This window comes from Neophocaena asiaeorientalis, unplaced genomic scaffold (assembly GCF_003031525.2).
Source record: "Neophocaena asiaeorientalis asiaeorientalis breed wild unplaced genomic scaffold, Neophocaena_asiaeorientalis_V1.1 scaffold124, whole genome shotgun sequence".
Taxonomy (NCBI): Eukaryota; Metazoa; Chordata; class Mammalia; order Artiodactyla; family Phocoenidae; genus Neophocaena; species Neophocaena asiaeorientalis.
Genome location: NW_020174135.1, coordinates 3,577,010 through 3,589,127, shown reverse-complemented (window position 1 = coordinate 3,589,127; position 12,118 = coordinate 3,577,010). Strand labels below are relative to the sequence as shown.

The following is a 12,118-nucleotide window of genomic DNA, read 5'->3' as shown; positions in this document are numbered from 1 at the left end:
GTTGTGGAGGGTGGAGGGCTTCCTTGGACTCTCCACCCCTTGGAGGTGCCGGGCCTTCTGGCCTCGCCCCTTAGTCATGAATCTCGTGATCTCTCCGGCCAGAGGTTTCTTGGAGACACCACTCAGGCAGGATTGCAGTAACCAGGGCATCAAAGGGACGAAGAGACCCAGTTCCCAGATCGTCCCCATGGTGAGTTATCCAACTTTTGTTGGGTGCTGGAGACCCAGGGAAGTGCTCTATCCCTGGCTTCAGGGATCTCTCAGGTTCATCTCTCGCCCCACAAGGGGCCTCTGCCTGTTGCTGTCTGGAGTTCTGATTCCATGGGCTTTCCCAACATCCATCCTGTACCGTGCGTTTCTTGTGTTTTGGGTGGGATGGCCCACTCCCCAGAGGGAAGTCCACTCTTCCTGAGGAACACAGATTCGCTCGGCTCAATCTGAGGGAAGTGGAGGCCTTTGTGGAAGGTGGTGGGTGGAGTGTGGATGCAGTGGAAGCAGAGCCCGTGCAAGCAGCCGTGTGGTGAAGCAGCCTGAGAACAGAATCCCTGAGAGATGGAGCTGGATCCCTGATCAAACCGTGCCTGAAGGCTGCCCTACCTCTGAACTTTCCTGTTACATGAGCCCCCTAATTGTTCAAGGCAGTTTGACTTGGATTTTCTCACACTTGCACTCCTGATTTTTAATGTAATACATAAATATGAACCACTTTATATGTTTAATATGAATATATAAATATTTAAAAAATAATCCACTGTGGACCTGTCCTAGGCCAGGCTTCATCTACTTTGGGTGAGAAGGGTCATAAAAGTAATGCATTTCAAGACTTCGCTCCTCACTTGCTGGGATTTCTTCTCATTTTTCTAATCTCAAGTCTTAAAGCCATAAGGGCTGTAACCGACTGCCCTGGTATCACAGTGTAGGGAGCAGGCCCAGCTCATTTTAGGACCTCCCTGACTGTCTGGAACCGAACCCCCTGTGTCTCCGAGGTGCACCCGTGACCATGCGCCAGCCCAGGGCTGACCGGGAGGCAGCCTTACCTTCAGGGATTTCGGTCTCCAGCGAGACAGACGTATAAGTAGATAGTAGACCAGGGTGCCATGGAAAGTGCTAGAAATGAGGGGTGAGCCAAGTGCTACTGGAGCCCAGAGGTGAGAGTAACTCTCTTCGCCTGGACAGAACCGGAACTTGGTGAAAATAAACAAGCTCACGTAAGGCAGACAGGTGGCCAGGCTGCCTCTGCTCTCACCGCCAATCCCTTTATTAACTGATAGTCACGTTTTTTAAAGCTCGCCCATGAAGGAAAAGGTCTCATCTGGAAGCCCGGAGTCCCCAGGATTTCTCAGATTCGCATTTGGGTGTCCACAGAGACGCTGAGATGTTGACCTGCAGAAGAGGGGGTAGCACTCCTGGCCCAGCCCAGACCCCGTGAGAGCCCCTCCGGGAACCCTCTGAGGTCATCACAGCCTCATTTCCAGTCCCCCCTGCCCTGGATCCAGCCTTGTTCCCCCCGAGTTGCGCCCATTCTGTGGGTGCAGGTGAGCAGGTCCATTATTGTCCCGCTGGCCCTGCTTGGAGAAGGGCCATCCCCTCTCGGCTGCGAGGCCCCTCCTGTGGGGTGGCCGCTAGCCACGTGTGCAGCCGTAACTGCGGCCAGAACCCAGGGAGGGTGAGGGGCGGGCGCTGGGGACACCTGGGGGCTCATCCCGCCCCGCGCAGAAACGCGCGGCCGGGGCGCTGGAATGCCGCCTTCCTGCCCCCGTGTCCAGGGCCATTTGTAAACCCCCGACTTCGATTGTATCTGCAACCCAACTAGCTTCCTTTTTGACACCAAGATGCTTTCTTACGTCTTTTCCAGCCAGAGAGCTCTTACTCGCATGGCTAGGGCGGTATATTAAGAAGCACGTGCGTGGCTGATAACTCTTCTCTGATGAAGGCCACAGCCTCTTAAATTCCTGTCATTTCTACGGGCCTATTTTTAAATAAAGGACACGGGGTGCCACGCTGCTCGTTCCAAGAGACCTGATCCAAAAGTGGATGCAAATCAGGTGCCCTCCCTCTCAGGATAATTGTAAAATATTATGACGATGATATACACACATGCCCATGGAGGAAAGACCCGTCCGAGGACGGCTGCTGTTTGTACTTAATTCCCCTGTAAAAGGACGGATGTTCAACTGGTGACTGGTGATGCCTGGGCAGGGGAGGGGACACCGGCGTGACAAACAGTGTGACTAGAGAAGCAGAGGAAGATGGGCGTGTTCTGGAGCCCTAAGACCTGCCTTTATTTTTATTTATTTATTTATTTTTGCGGTACGCGGGCCTCTCGCTGCCGTGGTCTCTCCCGTTGCGGAGCACAGGCTCCGGATGCGCAGGCTCAGCGGCCATGGCTCACGGGCCCGTGGGATCTTCCTGGACCGGGGCACGAACCTGCGTCCCTGCATCGGCAGGCGGACCCCCAACCACTGCGCCACCAGGGAAGCCCCCTATTTTTAAAATTTTATTGCCGTGAACAAGATTTACAAAGAACTTTATTGAAATGGAAATACTGAGTATTTTTTATACTTAGTTATTTTCATTTACTACTTTTTCTTTTTTTAAAAATTTTTACTGGAGTATAGTTGATTTACAATGTGGTGTTAGTTTCAGGTGGACAGCAAAGTGAACCAGTTATACATTTACCCACTCTTTTTCAGATTCCTTTCCCATATAGGCCATTACAGAGTACTGAGTAGACTTCCCTGTGCTATACAGTAGGCCCTTATTAGTTACCTATTTTATAGATAGTGGTGTGTATATGTCAATCCCAATCTTCCAATTTATGCCTCCCCCACCCCTTACCCCCTGGTAACCATAAGTTTGTTTTCTTCCTCTGTAACTCTATTTTTGTTTTATAGATAAGTTTGTTTGCACCTTTTTTTTAGATTCCACATATAAGTGATATCATGATATTTGTCTTTCACTTTCTGTCTTATTTCACTCAGTATGACAGTCTCTAGGTCTATCCATGTTGCTGCAAATGGCATTATTTCATTCTTTTTCATGGCTAATATTCCATTGTATATATGGACCACATCTTCTTTATCCATTCATCCATCGATGGACATTTAGGTTGCTTCCATGTCCTGGCTATTGTAAATAGTGCTGCAATGAACGTTGGGGTGCATGTATCTCTTCGAATTATGGTTTTCTCTGGGTATGTGCCCTGGAGTGGGATTGCTGGATCATATGGTAGCTCTAGTTTTAGTTTTTTAAGGACCCTCTGTACTGTTCCCCACAGTGGCTCTGCCTTTATTTAAAAGGCAGTGAATGCAGAGGTAGAGGGTTTGCCATCACCTTCTGCTGAGTGGCCCCAGGACATGCCTATCCCCTTTCTGCGTCTCCTTCTGCCCCGCTTAGAACTGGGTGAAAACCCTTGCCACCAGAGTGCTCTGGTAGCAGACAGGTGGTGGACGCCACAGCCGATGGTCAATGTAAGGGAGTTGAAAATGCAAGGATAAAAGGCACCATTATCATATTCCATCGAGTGCTTGTTTTGTAATTCGTACCTAGGTCACCTCCGGGTTGCTCAGAAATGCTTCAGAAGACTGCATCTCACAGGATGGGACTCTCTTCAAAGGCAGTGAGATTCAGGACCTTGCTGCTCACTGTGCGGGTCTGGCACCAGCAGCACCTGGGAAATGCAGACTCCTAGGCCCTTCCCAGACCTGCTGAGTCAGGACATGCATTGCAACAGGTGAGCGTGTGTACAAGAAAGCTGGGGACACAGCACTCTCGAGTGGAAAACAGCCTTGGACCCCGGTCTCTGTTCAACCAGTGACTAAGTGATCTAGGAGAGTCACTTTTCTGTGCTGCGTTTTCCCATCTGTAAAATGGGCATCATTCGCCTTTATCAGTTTGGTAGGAAAGAGGTGACGATAGTGACATTGTACTCTAAGCTAACAAATTAGTAAGCGTGTTCCGAGAGGTTACGGAAAGTAGATGCAAAAGTTGACACTCTAAATATTATTCAGTAACGACACTGACGGCGCTTTTATTTTTACTGCTGAGAGAAGGAGCTGTTTTACAGCTGCGGTGACACCAGGGCTCCATCAGCACAACCTCGTTCTGTGTACCCGATGTACCCGGATGTAAGTAATTCTCCAAAAGTTACTTTGATAAAACCCCTCAAGGAGACAATTCAATTTCCAAATGTAAATTCCAACAACATACAGAGGGACCACTATTGCTTCCAGTACCCTGGTGAGAAATGAGGTTTTCTACGAAATGAGATTGCCTTTGACATTCTTGCTGTTCCTGCAAAGGGTTTTTCAATGTTAAAGGAAGCTGTTTCTGTTGGGAAAGGATTTGTTCGTGTAAAGTCGAAAGTTTACGCTTGTTATGCATAAGTTCAAGGAAGACAGAAATGATGTAGAAAGACAGGAATATTCAATGTCGTGTGGCTTTGAAGGGCTGGCTTCCGAGCCTTAATTATGATCCGTCAGTCGTACAGAGGATGAGATTCTCGCCGTGTGAACAGGAGACGCGGACCCACCGCTGTCTCTCCCCACTCGTACCCCCCTCACCCTACAGCGCTTCCCGCTGCCGGTGTGCGCGTCCGGCCACCACAGCACGGAAGCTGCCAGATTCAGAATTCCATTTCAGGTGGAACGGCCAATTCAGTTTCTAGATATTTTGCTGTTACAAACATTGTCCACGTTCTATAGGCAATAACACAAGCAAGTGAAATACTCGGGAGAAAAACTCAACACGTGATGATAAAAGTTTTCCTCTATTTGATTTTCATGATTTGATATACAAGAATACATTGATAGGAGAGGAGACCTTCTCTGTAGCATTAAAAGTAAATTGTGGGCATTCAGCCCTTAATTCCATTGAGTGTTTCTTTTTCTTTTTTTTTTTTTTTCCCCAAAAGGCTGTGTGATATTTAGATGACACAGAATCAAATGACCTGGACACCTAACTTGTGCTGGATTAAAGGGTGTCTTGAGTGCAACACACTTCGGTGGTCAGAACCGTGATATTCTCCTTGGTTTGGTCATCACCTCATCCAACAGAAGATTTATAACAGAGGCCAGTTGTTATTCTGGGACACTTTCAATCAGGCATCTAGGGAAGGACCTCGGCAACTTACAAAAAAACCAGATGGCCTGGTGCCCTGGGAAGGAACCTGCCTGTGCTCTGCTTCATTCTCTGTGACCTTGGACAAGGCACCTAATCTTCTTGGATCTGCTTTCTCCATTTATAAAGTGGGTAGAACCACACGGTCCCTTAAATCCCCAATTTTACCATTTACAGGACGATGGAGTCTTATCATCTGTGCCAGGCAGAGCGCGTCCCAGGCTCCCTCCAGGTGTGTGTCTGCCGCCCGCCCCTCCCCTGGGGTCTGGCACACACAGGGCAAGGTAAAGACTTCCAAGCTGGATGCGCTTTCTTCCCTAAACGTGCTTCTGCATCTCCCACCGGCCAGAGAGACCACTCACTCTGGTCATCCTGAGATACGGTTCAGCTCTTTACATGGAGAGGGTAAGGCATGACAGTAGCTGACAATTTATGGACCATTTTGCTGAGGTCTAAGCACAAATCCATCTTTCATATTGGATGTTGCCACCAGTCAGCAGGGGGTGTTTTAATTATTATTTCATGTTGGCATGAAGACACTGTCAGATAGGGCCCTTCAAAGGAAACTCTTGCTTTGGGGGGCCCTGGGAATCTGTACTTTTGGCCCATGCTTCCCAGCATGTGAGGCATGTCTTGGTTTCCCTAAACTATACTCCATGGAGTACTTACCCTACTGCTTGGGAGATGCAAGACGCGCTTCCCAGCGGGATCTGTGTCTCCCGGGATACTCTGAGCCAGCGCTGAAGGGCAGGTCTACGGTGAGTAAAGATCGTATCGAGGATGGATACTGGTTTTCTATTTTATATATAGTAATGTGGATACTTTTAATCCCAAGTTCCTATGTTATCACCCCCCCTTCCCCTTCGGTAACCGTAAGTTTGTATTCTATGTCTGTGAGTCTATTTCTGTTTTGTAAATAAGTTCCTTTGTATCATTTTTTTAGTACCACATATAAGTGATATCGTATGACATTTGTCTTTCTCTGTCTGACTTACTTCACTTAGTATGATAATCGCTGGGAACATCCATGTTGCTGACAAGGACCTACCAAATAGCAAAGGCAACTATACTCAATATCTTGTAATAACCTACAATGGGAAAGAATCTGAAAAAGAATGTGTATATATACATATATATATATATATGTATATACATTCTTATATACGTATACATACATATATACATATAGGCAATCACTTTGCTGTACACCTGAAACTAACACAACACTATAAATCAACTATATTTCAATAAAAATTATGAAAAAAGAATAGATGCTAAGACAGTATTTACACCCGGCCACTTTTAGTCTTGTTTTCACATCTCATTAGCTACTCAGATCTGGAGAAAGAATTATACAGAAAACTAAAGCATACAGAATTGAAATATGCACCTTATTTGAGTTTTGTGGAATATCAACTCTCTACTCTCAAGAATTACTTGAACTGATACATACTGGGAAAATACTATTTATTTTGTATAGCACTTTTTTTTTTTTTGCCTATGTTCCACAGTTTGCTCATGGTAACAGCAACAAGGTTCTCATGTCAAACACTCTTCCTTTTATAAGTTGAATGACATGATGCTACAGGTCTACTAAAAAACGGAATTCCAAGGTTAAAATGTCCATACCAATGGTACTGAGAATCCAGAGTTTTACATTTTGACTTCTGAAATGTGATCAGAAATATGATCATAATTCTGGGCCATGACTAGAAAATTAGTTACAGTAAATCTAACTTAAAAAAAAACTGCCAACAAACCCCCAAATTAACTAATAAAGTTTGCATAAATTTTGTCTCTAAATAAGTATTATAAATACAAATGATATTAAATAAAACAAGAGAATGGAAAGTATAGAGAACAGTAATTATGAATTCATCAAATCAGGCCATTTGCACCTGGGCTACATTCATAAAACTTGCATTGTAACCCCTAGGAAATTATTACCCACAGTTGATCATGCTTGGTCTTTTCCTACCATATATTTTCTGAAAGTTGCACGTTGCTCACCTGTTTTTATACAAATCTAAAATATGGTATTTATCCCATATGTACATGTGGTCAATTGATCGAGAAAAACATCTTCAGTACTGAGCACTCCCTGCCCCATTTTAAAGGAAATCCTGACGGTAGTGAATTCACGCTAATTGGGAGCTCTACGAAGGGGTTAAAACGTTACCCATTACAAGTCAGGTGGCCATTATAAATGTTACCCAAATAAAAGCCAGAAACAGGAAGCCAAAAAGCAGGTCCCTACGGCAAGCATGTCTTAAATGATATCATTTGTCAAGTTTCCAGCATCTTGTGGTGGCAAACACACAAAAAGAAGGTCTGTGTTGTACTGAGGACATTACATCCTCATTAGCTGGAATGTTCCTTAAGCACATAATGCAAGATTTTCATTTTAATAAGAAGCAGCTACTTGTCACTGCACTTTCATTAAATACTGAATGTAATACTAATGACCATTTATAGATGCTCCATTCTACTCCTGAGAAACTCCATTCAGATGAAATCATATAATAACAATTTATAGAACATGTCAGGCAAAACTTCTGTGTCATTTCTTTGCAAACTATTCCCTGATCTTTTTTTTTTTTTTTTAATGCTGAAGTCGGTCAACAGCAGGAGTCATCATCTAAGGGACCTGCAATGACACTGTTGGTATTTTTTTGCGTGCAAGACAAATTGGAAGGAAGAGCATTTGGATTTTTAGAAGTCACAATGGAATGGGAAGGAAGAGTGGGGACTCCCTTGTTTCTTGGCATACTTACTGGAGTCAAGGCTCTCCATCCGCCCAGCCAGAGACCTCCAGGCTGATGTGTAGAGAAGGCCACCCTGAGAACCCAGAAATAATTCATCCACCGTGATCGTTCAGCCCTGGCCCCGTCTCTAAACAAAGACTGACAATTGCTCTGAATTATGGATGTACTTTTTGTGATATGTAATACAGCTCAGAAGAAAGGTGGTGAGAGCACTGTACCATTTCACCTCCCATTAGAGGCTGGTCTTGAACGATAATCCCAGAAGACGAAACTGATGCTGAACTATGACCCTCAATTTACAAATCATTTTTCAGAAGAATAAAAAAAAAAGTTTAAACATATTTTTGGCATTATCTGAACGGGCAGAATCTTTCATGCTTGTTTTCTAAGAATAAATGAAAACAGCATGCACTGTAGTTTCTCAGTGTGGAGAAAGACAGAGCAGGGTTTTCAGATTATATTTTATTTTAAACCTGGGTGTTTGCATTTTTTTTAACAGTGCTGAATTTAGTATATGCCTTCAAAACGTAATCAATTTCTATTCTGTAGCTTAAGGGATCCATCAGTTAAAATGTTGGTCTTTCATCTTTATTACTCTCCCATTAAAATGAGAGAAACCGGGACGCAATTCAGTTTCGAAGAAGCACTTTAGTTGGCGATGTCCTTACTACTCAAGTCTTGACAGAAGAAGAAAACGCGTGATTGCTTGGACTTCACACATCTAGCTGCACAGGAAGCCACTAAGCCTATCAGACAGATACTATGTTAAATTGAATAATATTCTTTGATGAGATGATTTGATTACACGTTTCGCCACTACTGGTCATTCCCCTGCACTTACATTCATAAAACCTGTCCCCTCCCCTTTGTTTGTGTATCGAAAAGGTAGGCAAAGTCTCCTTCCGTTTTGCTATAGCTGTGAGGTCTGAAAGGGACAGATTAATAACGGAGCAGCACACTGGACCAGCTTCTCTGGTACCCTGAACTAGTAACCCTTTGCTATAATGAGGACACAAAGAGCCTCCCATCAGGCTGCTCCCCTTCTTCATAACTCAAAAGCATCACAGTGGCAATAGCCTCCAGTGCTATTTGTCTTGAGTGCAGTTGTGACACTTCGGCATGATCCATAATTTGGTAGCTATTTACCGTGACATTTCCCTTCAGTGCAGCCATAACATTCAGTGAAGCCATTATTTGGTCCCATTTACCATATAAATTGTATTGTTGTGTATGCATGCTAGCAGCTACATTAGGTACCTGAAAATGAGTAAATCTTGTAAAATAGATACTAACAGCTATTCAGCAGTAAGCCTTGCACCTCAGACAGAAGGAAAGAAAAATTAAATACGGTCACCAAGTTTCCTGGAGCATCTTTTAATTGCTTGTCTATTTATTTAGCATGTTAGAGACGCCGAAACCCAAGGCTTTGAAAAATACTCTGGCGGGCTCTGCCTTCATTAGAAAGGCACGATGGCATTCCCACCTTAATGATGAAAACTGGAGCAGCCTTTGGTGAGCTGAAGGTTAGAATGAAGGCGGATCAGCGGCAGGCTTGATTCAGAGGGGAAGGCGCGGGACTCGTTACTTTCGTGTCTGTGACATCAGGCGATAGTGACAAGAAGCATCTCATTCCACCGGGACACGTGGAGAAGTAAAATGGGAACAGAGCATCAGTGGCTGCTGTACAATTTCCACGATCAGAGATAAAACACACCTTCCGAAAGTCTCTAACACAAAGCACAAGCATTTTTGATCATTTTGGTGCCTACTTTGCACGATGCTATTTGACGCACCCTACTTAGGCTTATGAAGGGTGCTGTTAGGTACCTACAGTGCTTTCCCCTGTATGGCCTGTGTTTTGTTATGTAGACCCTCACTGTGGATGGAGCACATCCTTTTCCCTTTCCCGTGCCTGTATTAAGTTTTTAAAGTCCCCTGAATCTCTATAGTTTCCCTTTCCCAAACCTGCTTTTTGTCTATATAAGTTTTCAACACTAATTTTCTTCTTAAGGGAAGAGAGAAATTTTCCATCCTACACGTGCCTCACTGGGGTGACTGCGCATAAAAGCCATTAAATGAGAGATGCTTCTTTACAAGAGGTCTGTACTCACTTAATTTTTTTTCTAATAATCTAACAAAGTCAAAGTTTTGGGAGAATCCCTCCAAATTTCTATTTAGATAGTTGGCTGGTGATTTATAGAAAAAGAAGGGCCATTTCCTGAGAATATGGACTCTGAGAAATGGCTGACTTTTGCTATATCTCTCATTTATTAACATCTCACTAGCATCAGACCAGACTCTTCCAAAGCAAAGAACTCATGAACTATTTTCAAGACCAATTTTAAAATCTCATCAAGCTGAAGACATACTGATTTGATCAGATCTTGCATCAGGAATTAATTTAGTTCCCTGGGACAATAAAATCTGGAATGAGACCGTCCATGAGTAAAGAATTGAATGTAAAGGTTTTACCTCTGTGCCATTGAGGGAAGTTTTATTAGCGCATTTTTTTTTTTTTTTTGGCAATGGAAAGGTTTAATATTTAGTGGGGGTCAGAACAGTAGAAGGTGTTCTCATATTAATGTATGACAAGGAAAAGTTCAGAGTATCACATGATGGCTTGAAAAAAAAAAAAAAAAAGAACGGAAATAAAGAAAAGAGAAAGAGAAATCTATTCATTAGAACTTACTTTTGTTTTAAAAAATATTATCTCTGTTACTAACTAAAAATAAATTGATTTGAGTAATTCTGGGGCATAAAATGTCCATTTTCTTTCTCCTTTTATTTATGCCATTGTTCTGTTTTTACAGCTTACTGTGGACAGAGTGAGGTAATTCAACAACAATTTTTCCAGTGTTTTTTCTCATGTACATATAATCGACGGCCCGGAAGACAGACTCCAGGCCGGTAAACCTGCCCTCTGCAGACAGACCTCCAAGGTCGACCTTACAAACCAGCTCTCCACTCTCATACATCTTAAGCAAGTGGTCCATGGCGGCTCGATACTTAGAAAGGTAATGGTTCAAGAAGAAGCCCTGGACGCTGGCGGATTTCTTCAGCAGTTTGGCTGGTAGTGTTACTGCTTTCACAGGGGACAGGCCAGTAGGAGTCTGGTAGCCAGAGACAAACCCAATCACTATCAAGCGCCCTTTGGTAGCCAAGGCGTCCACAGCCAAGTCAAACATGGCTCCCCCGACGGATTCATACACCACGTCCACACCTCGCGGGTACTCCTGCTTCAGGACAGCACCCACGTGCTCGCCGTTATAGTTGATGGGACGATCACAGCCAAGAGATTTCAGAAAGGCAGACTTTTCATCAGAAGAGCAAGTTCCAATTACATGGCACTTGGCCTTCTTTGCAAGCTGGACGGCAAACTGGCCGGTCCCCCCAGCTGCTGCGGTCACCAGAACTTTCCTCCCTTCTGAGAGCTCTCCGAGCTCTTTCAGGCTGATGTAGGCCGTGGTACCACTCACCAGGAGGGTGAGATACTCGGGTTTCACGGCCGGCACGGGAATGGCCGTGCTGGCAGGCACCACTGTGTACTCGGCAAAAGAGCCAGGTGCCATGTAAGCCACAGCCTGGCCAACTGTGAATGTGGCACTGGAGGAGAGGCCCAAGGCCACCACCTCGCCTACACCTTCGAAACCTGCGTCAAAGGGGGTCTTGACGGAAGGGTCATAGCGGCCGGCTGAATAGTTTATGTCAGATGCATTAACACCAACAAATCTAGAAGAAAACAAACACAAATACATTCAGATGTTTTCTTCATCAAGGCCTTTCTATCCCACTTAGAAAAAGTCCTCTAATCCTGGTGACTGTGGTGGGTGGTGAAGCTATATATTCTGATAGAATTTGAAAAAAACGGTCCTGATATTCAGTTCAAAAAAAAAAAAAAGAGAGAGAAATCAAACGAGTATGATTTCAATAGTGATTTGTTAGAGTTTTGGTGTATTTTATTCTTTCATTAGTTTAGGAATAATGTCACATCCTTCTAAACAGCAAGCTATGTACTTCACATGCCATTTATCCCCCTCCGATTCCTTTCAAAAGAGAAAAAAAAAAAAGTTAGGAAGCCCTCTTATACACAAACTTCACTGGAGCTATGAGTTGGAAATTAATTGGCCTCTTAACAAAGATGTTAAAAACAACAGTGGGATAAAATATATTCAAAGAAGTAGACGTGTATTGATTCTGGCAACAATTTAACACTTCAGATAATAATAGTAACGACA

The 12,118-nt window shown here is 44.0% G+C and overlaps 1 protein-coding gene across 1 annotated transcript; it reads right to left on the bottom strand.

Moving 5' to 3' along the window:
- Positions 1 to 10,639: 10,639 nt before the first annotated feature.
- Positions 10,640 to 11,863, bottom strand: PTGR3 (prostaglandin reductase 3). Its single transcript, XM_024754876.1, has one exon. The coding sequence runs from the start codon at positions 11,636 to 11,638 to the stop codon at positions 10,688 to 10,690; it is 951 nt and encodes a 316-aa protein (XP_024610644.1). The 5' UTR covers positions 11,639 to 11,863; the 3' UTR covers positions 10,640 to 10,687.
- Positions 11,864 to 12,118: the final 255 nt, after the last annotated feature.

Excerpts from the sequence above, each read along its gene's own strand:
- PTGR3 (XM_024754876.1), bottom strand. The coding sequence starts at position 11,638 with ATGTATTTGTGTTTGTTTTCTTCTAGATTTGTTGGTGTTAATGCATCT.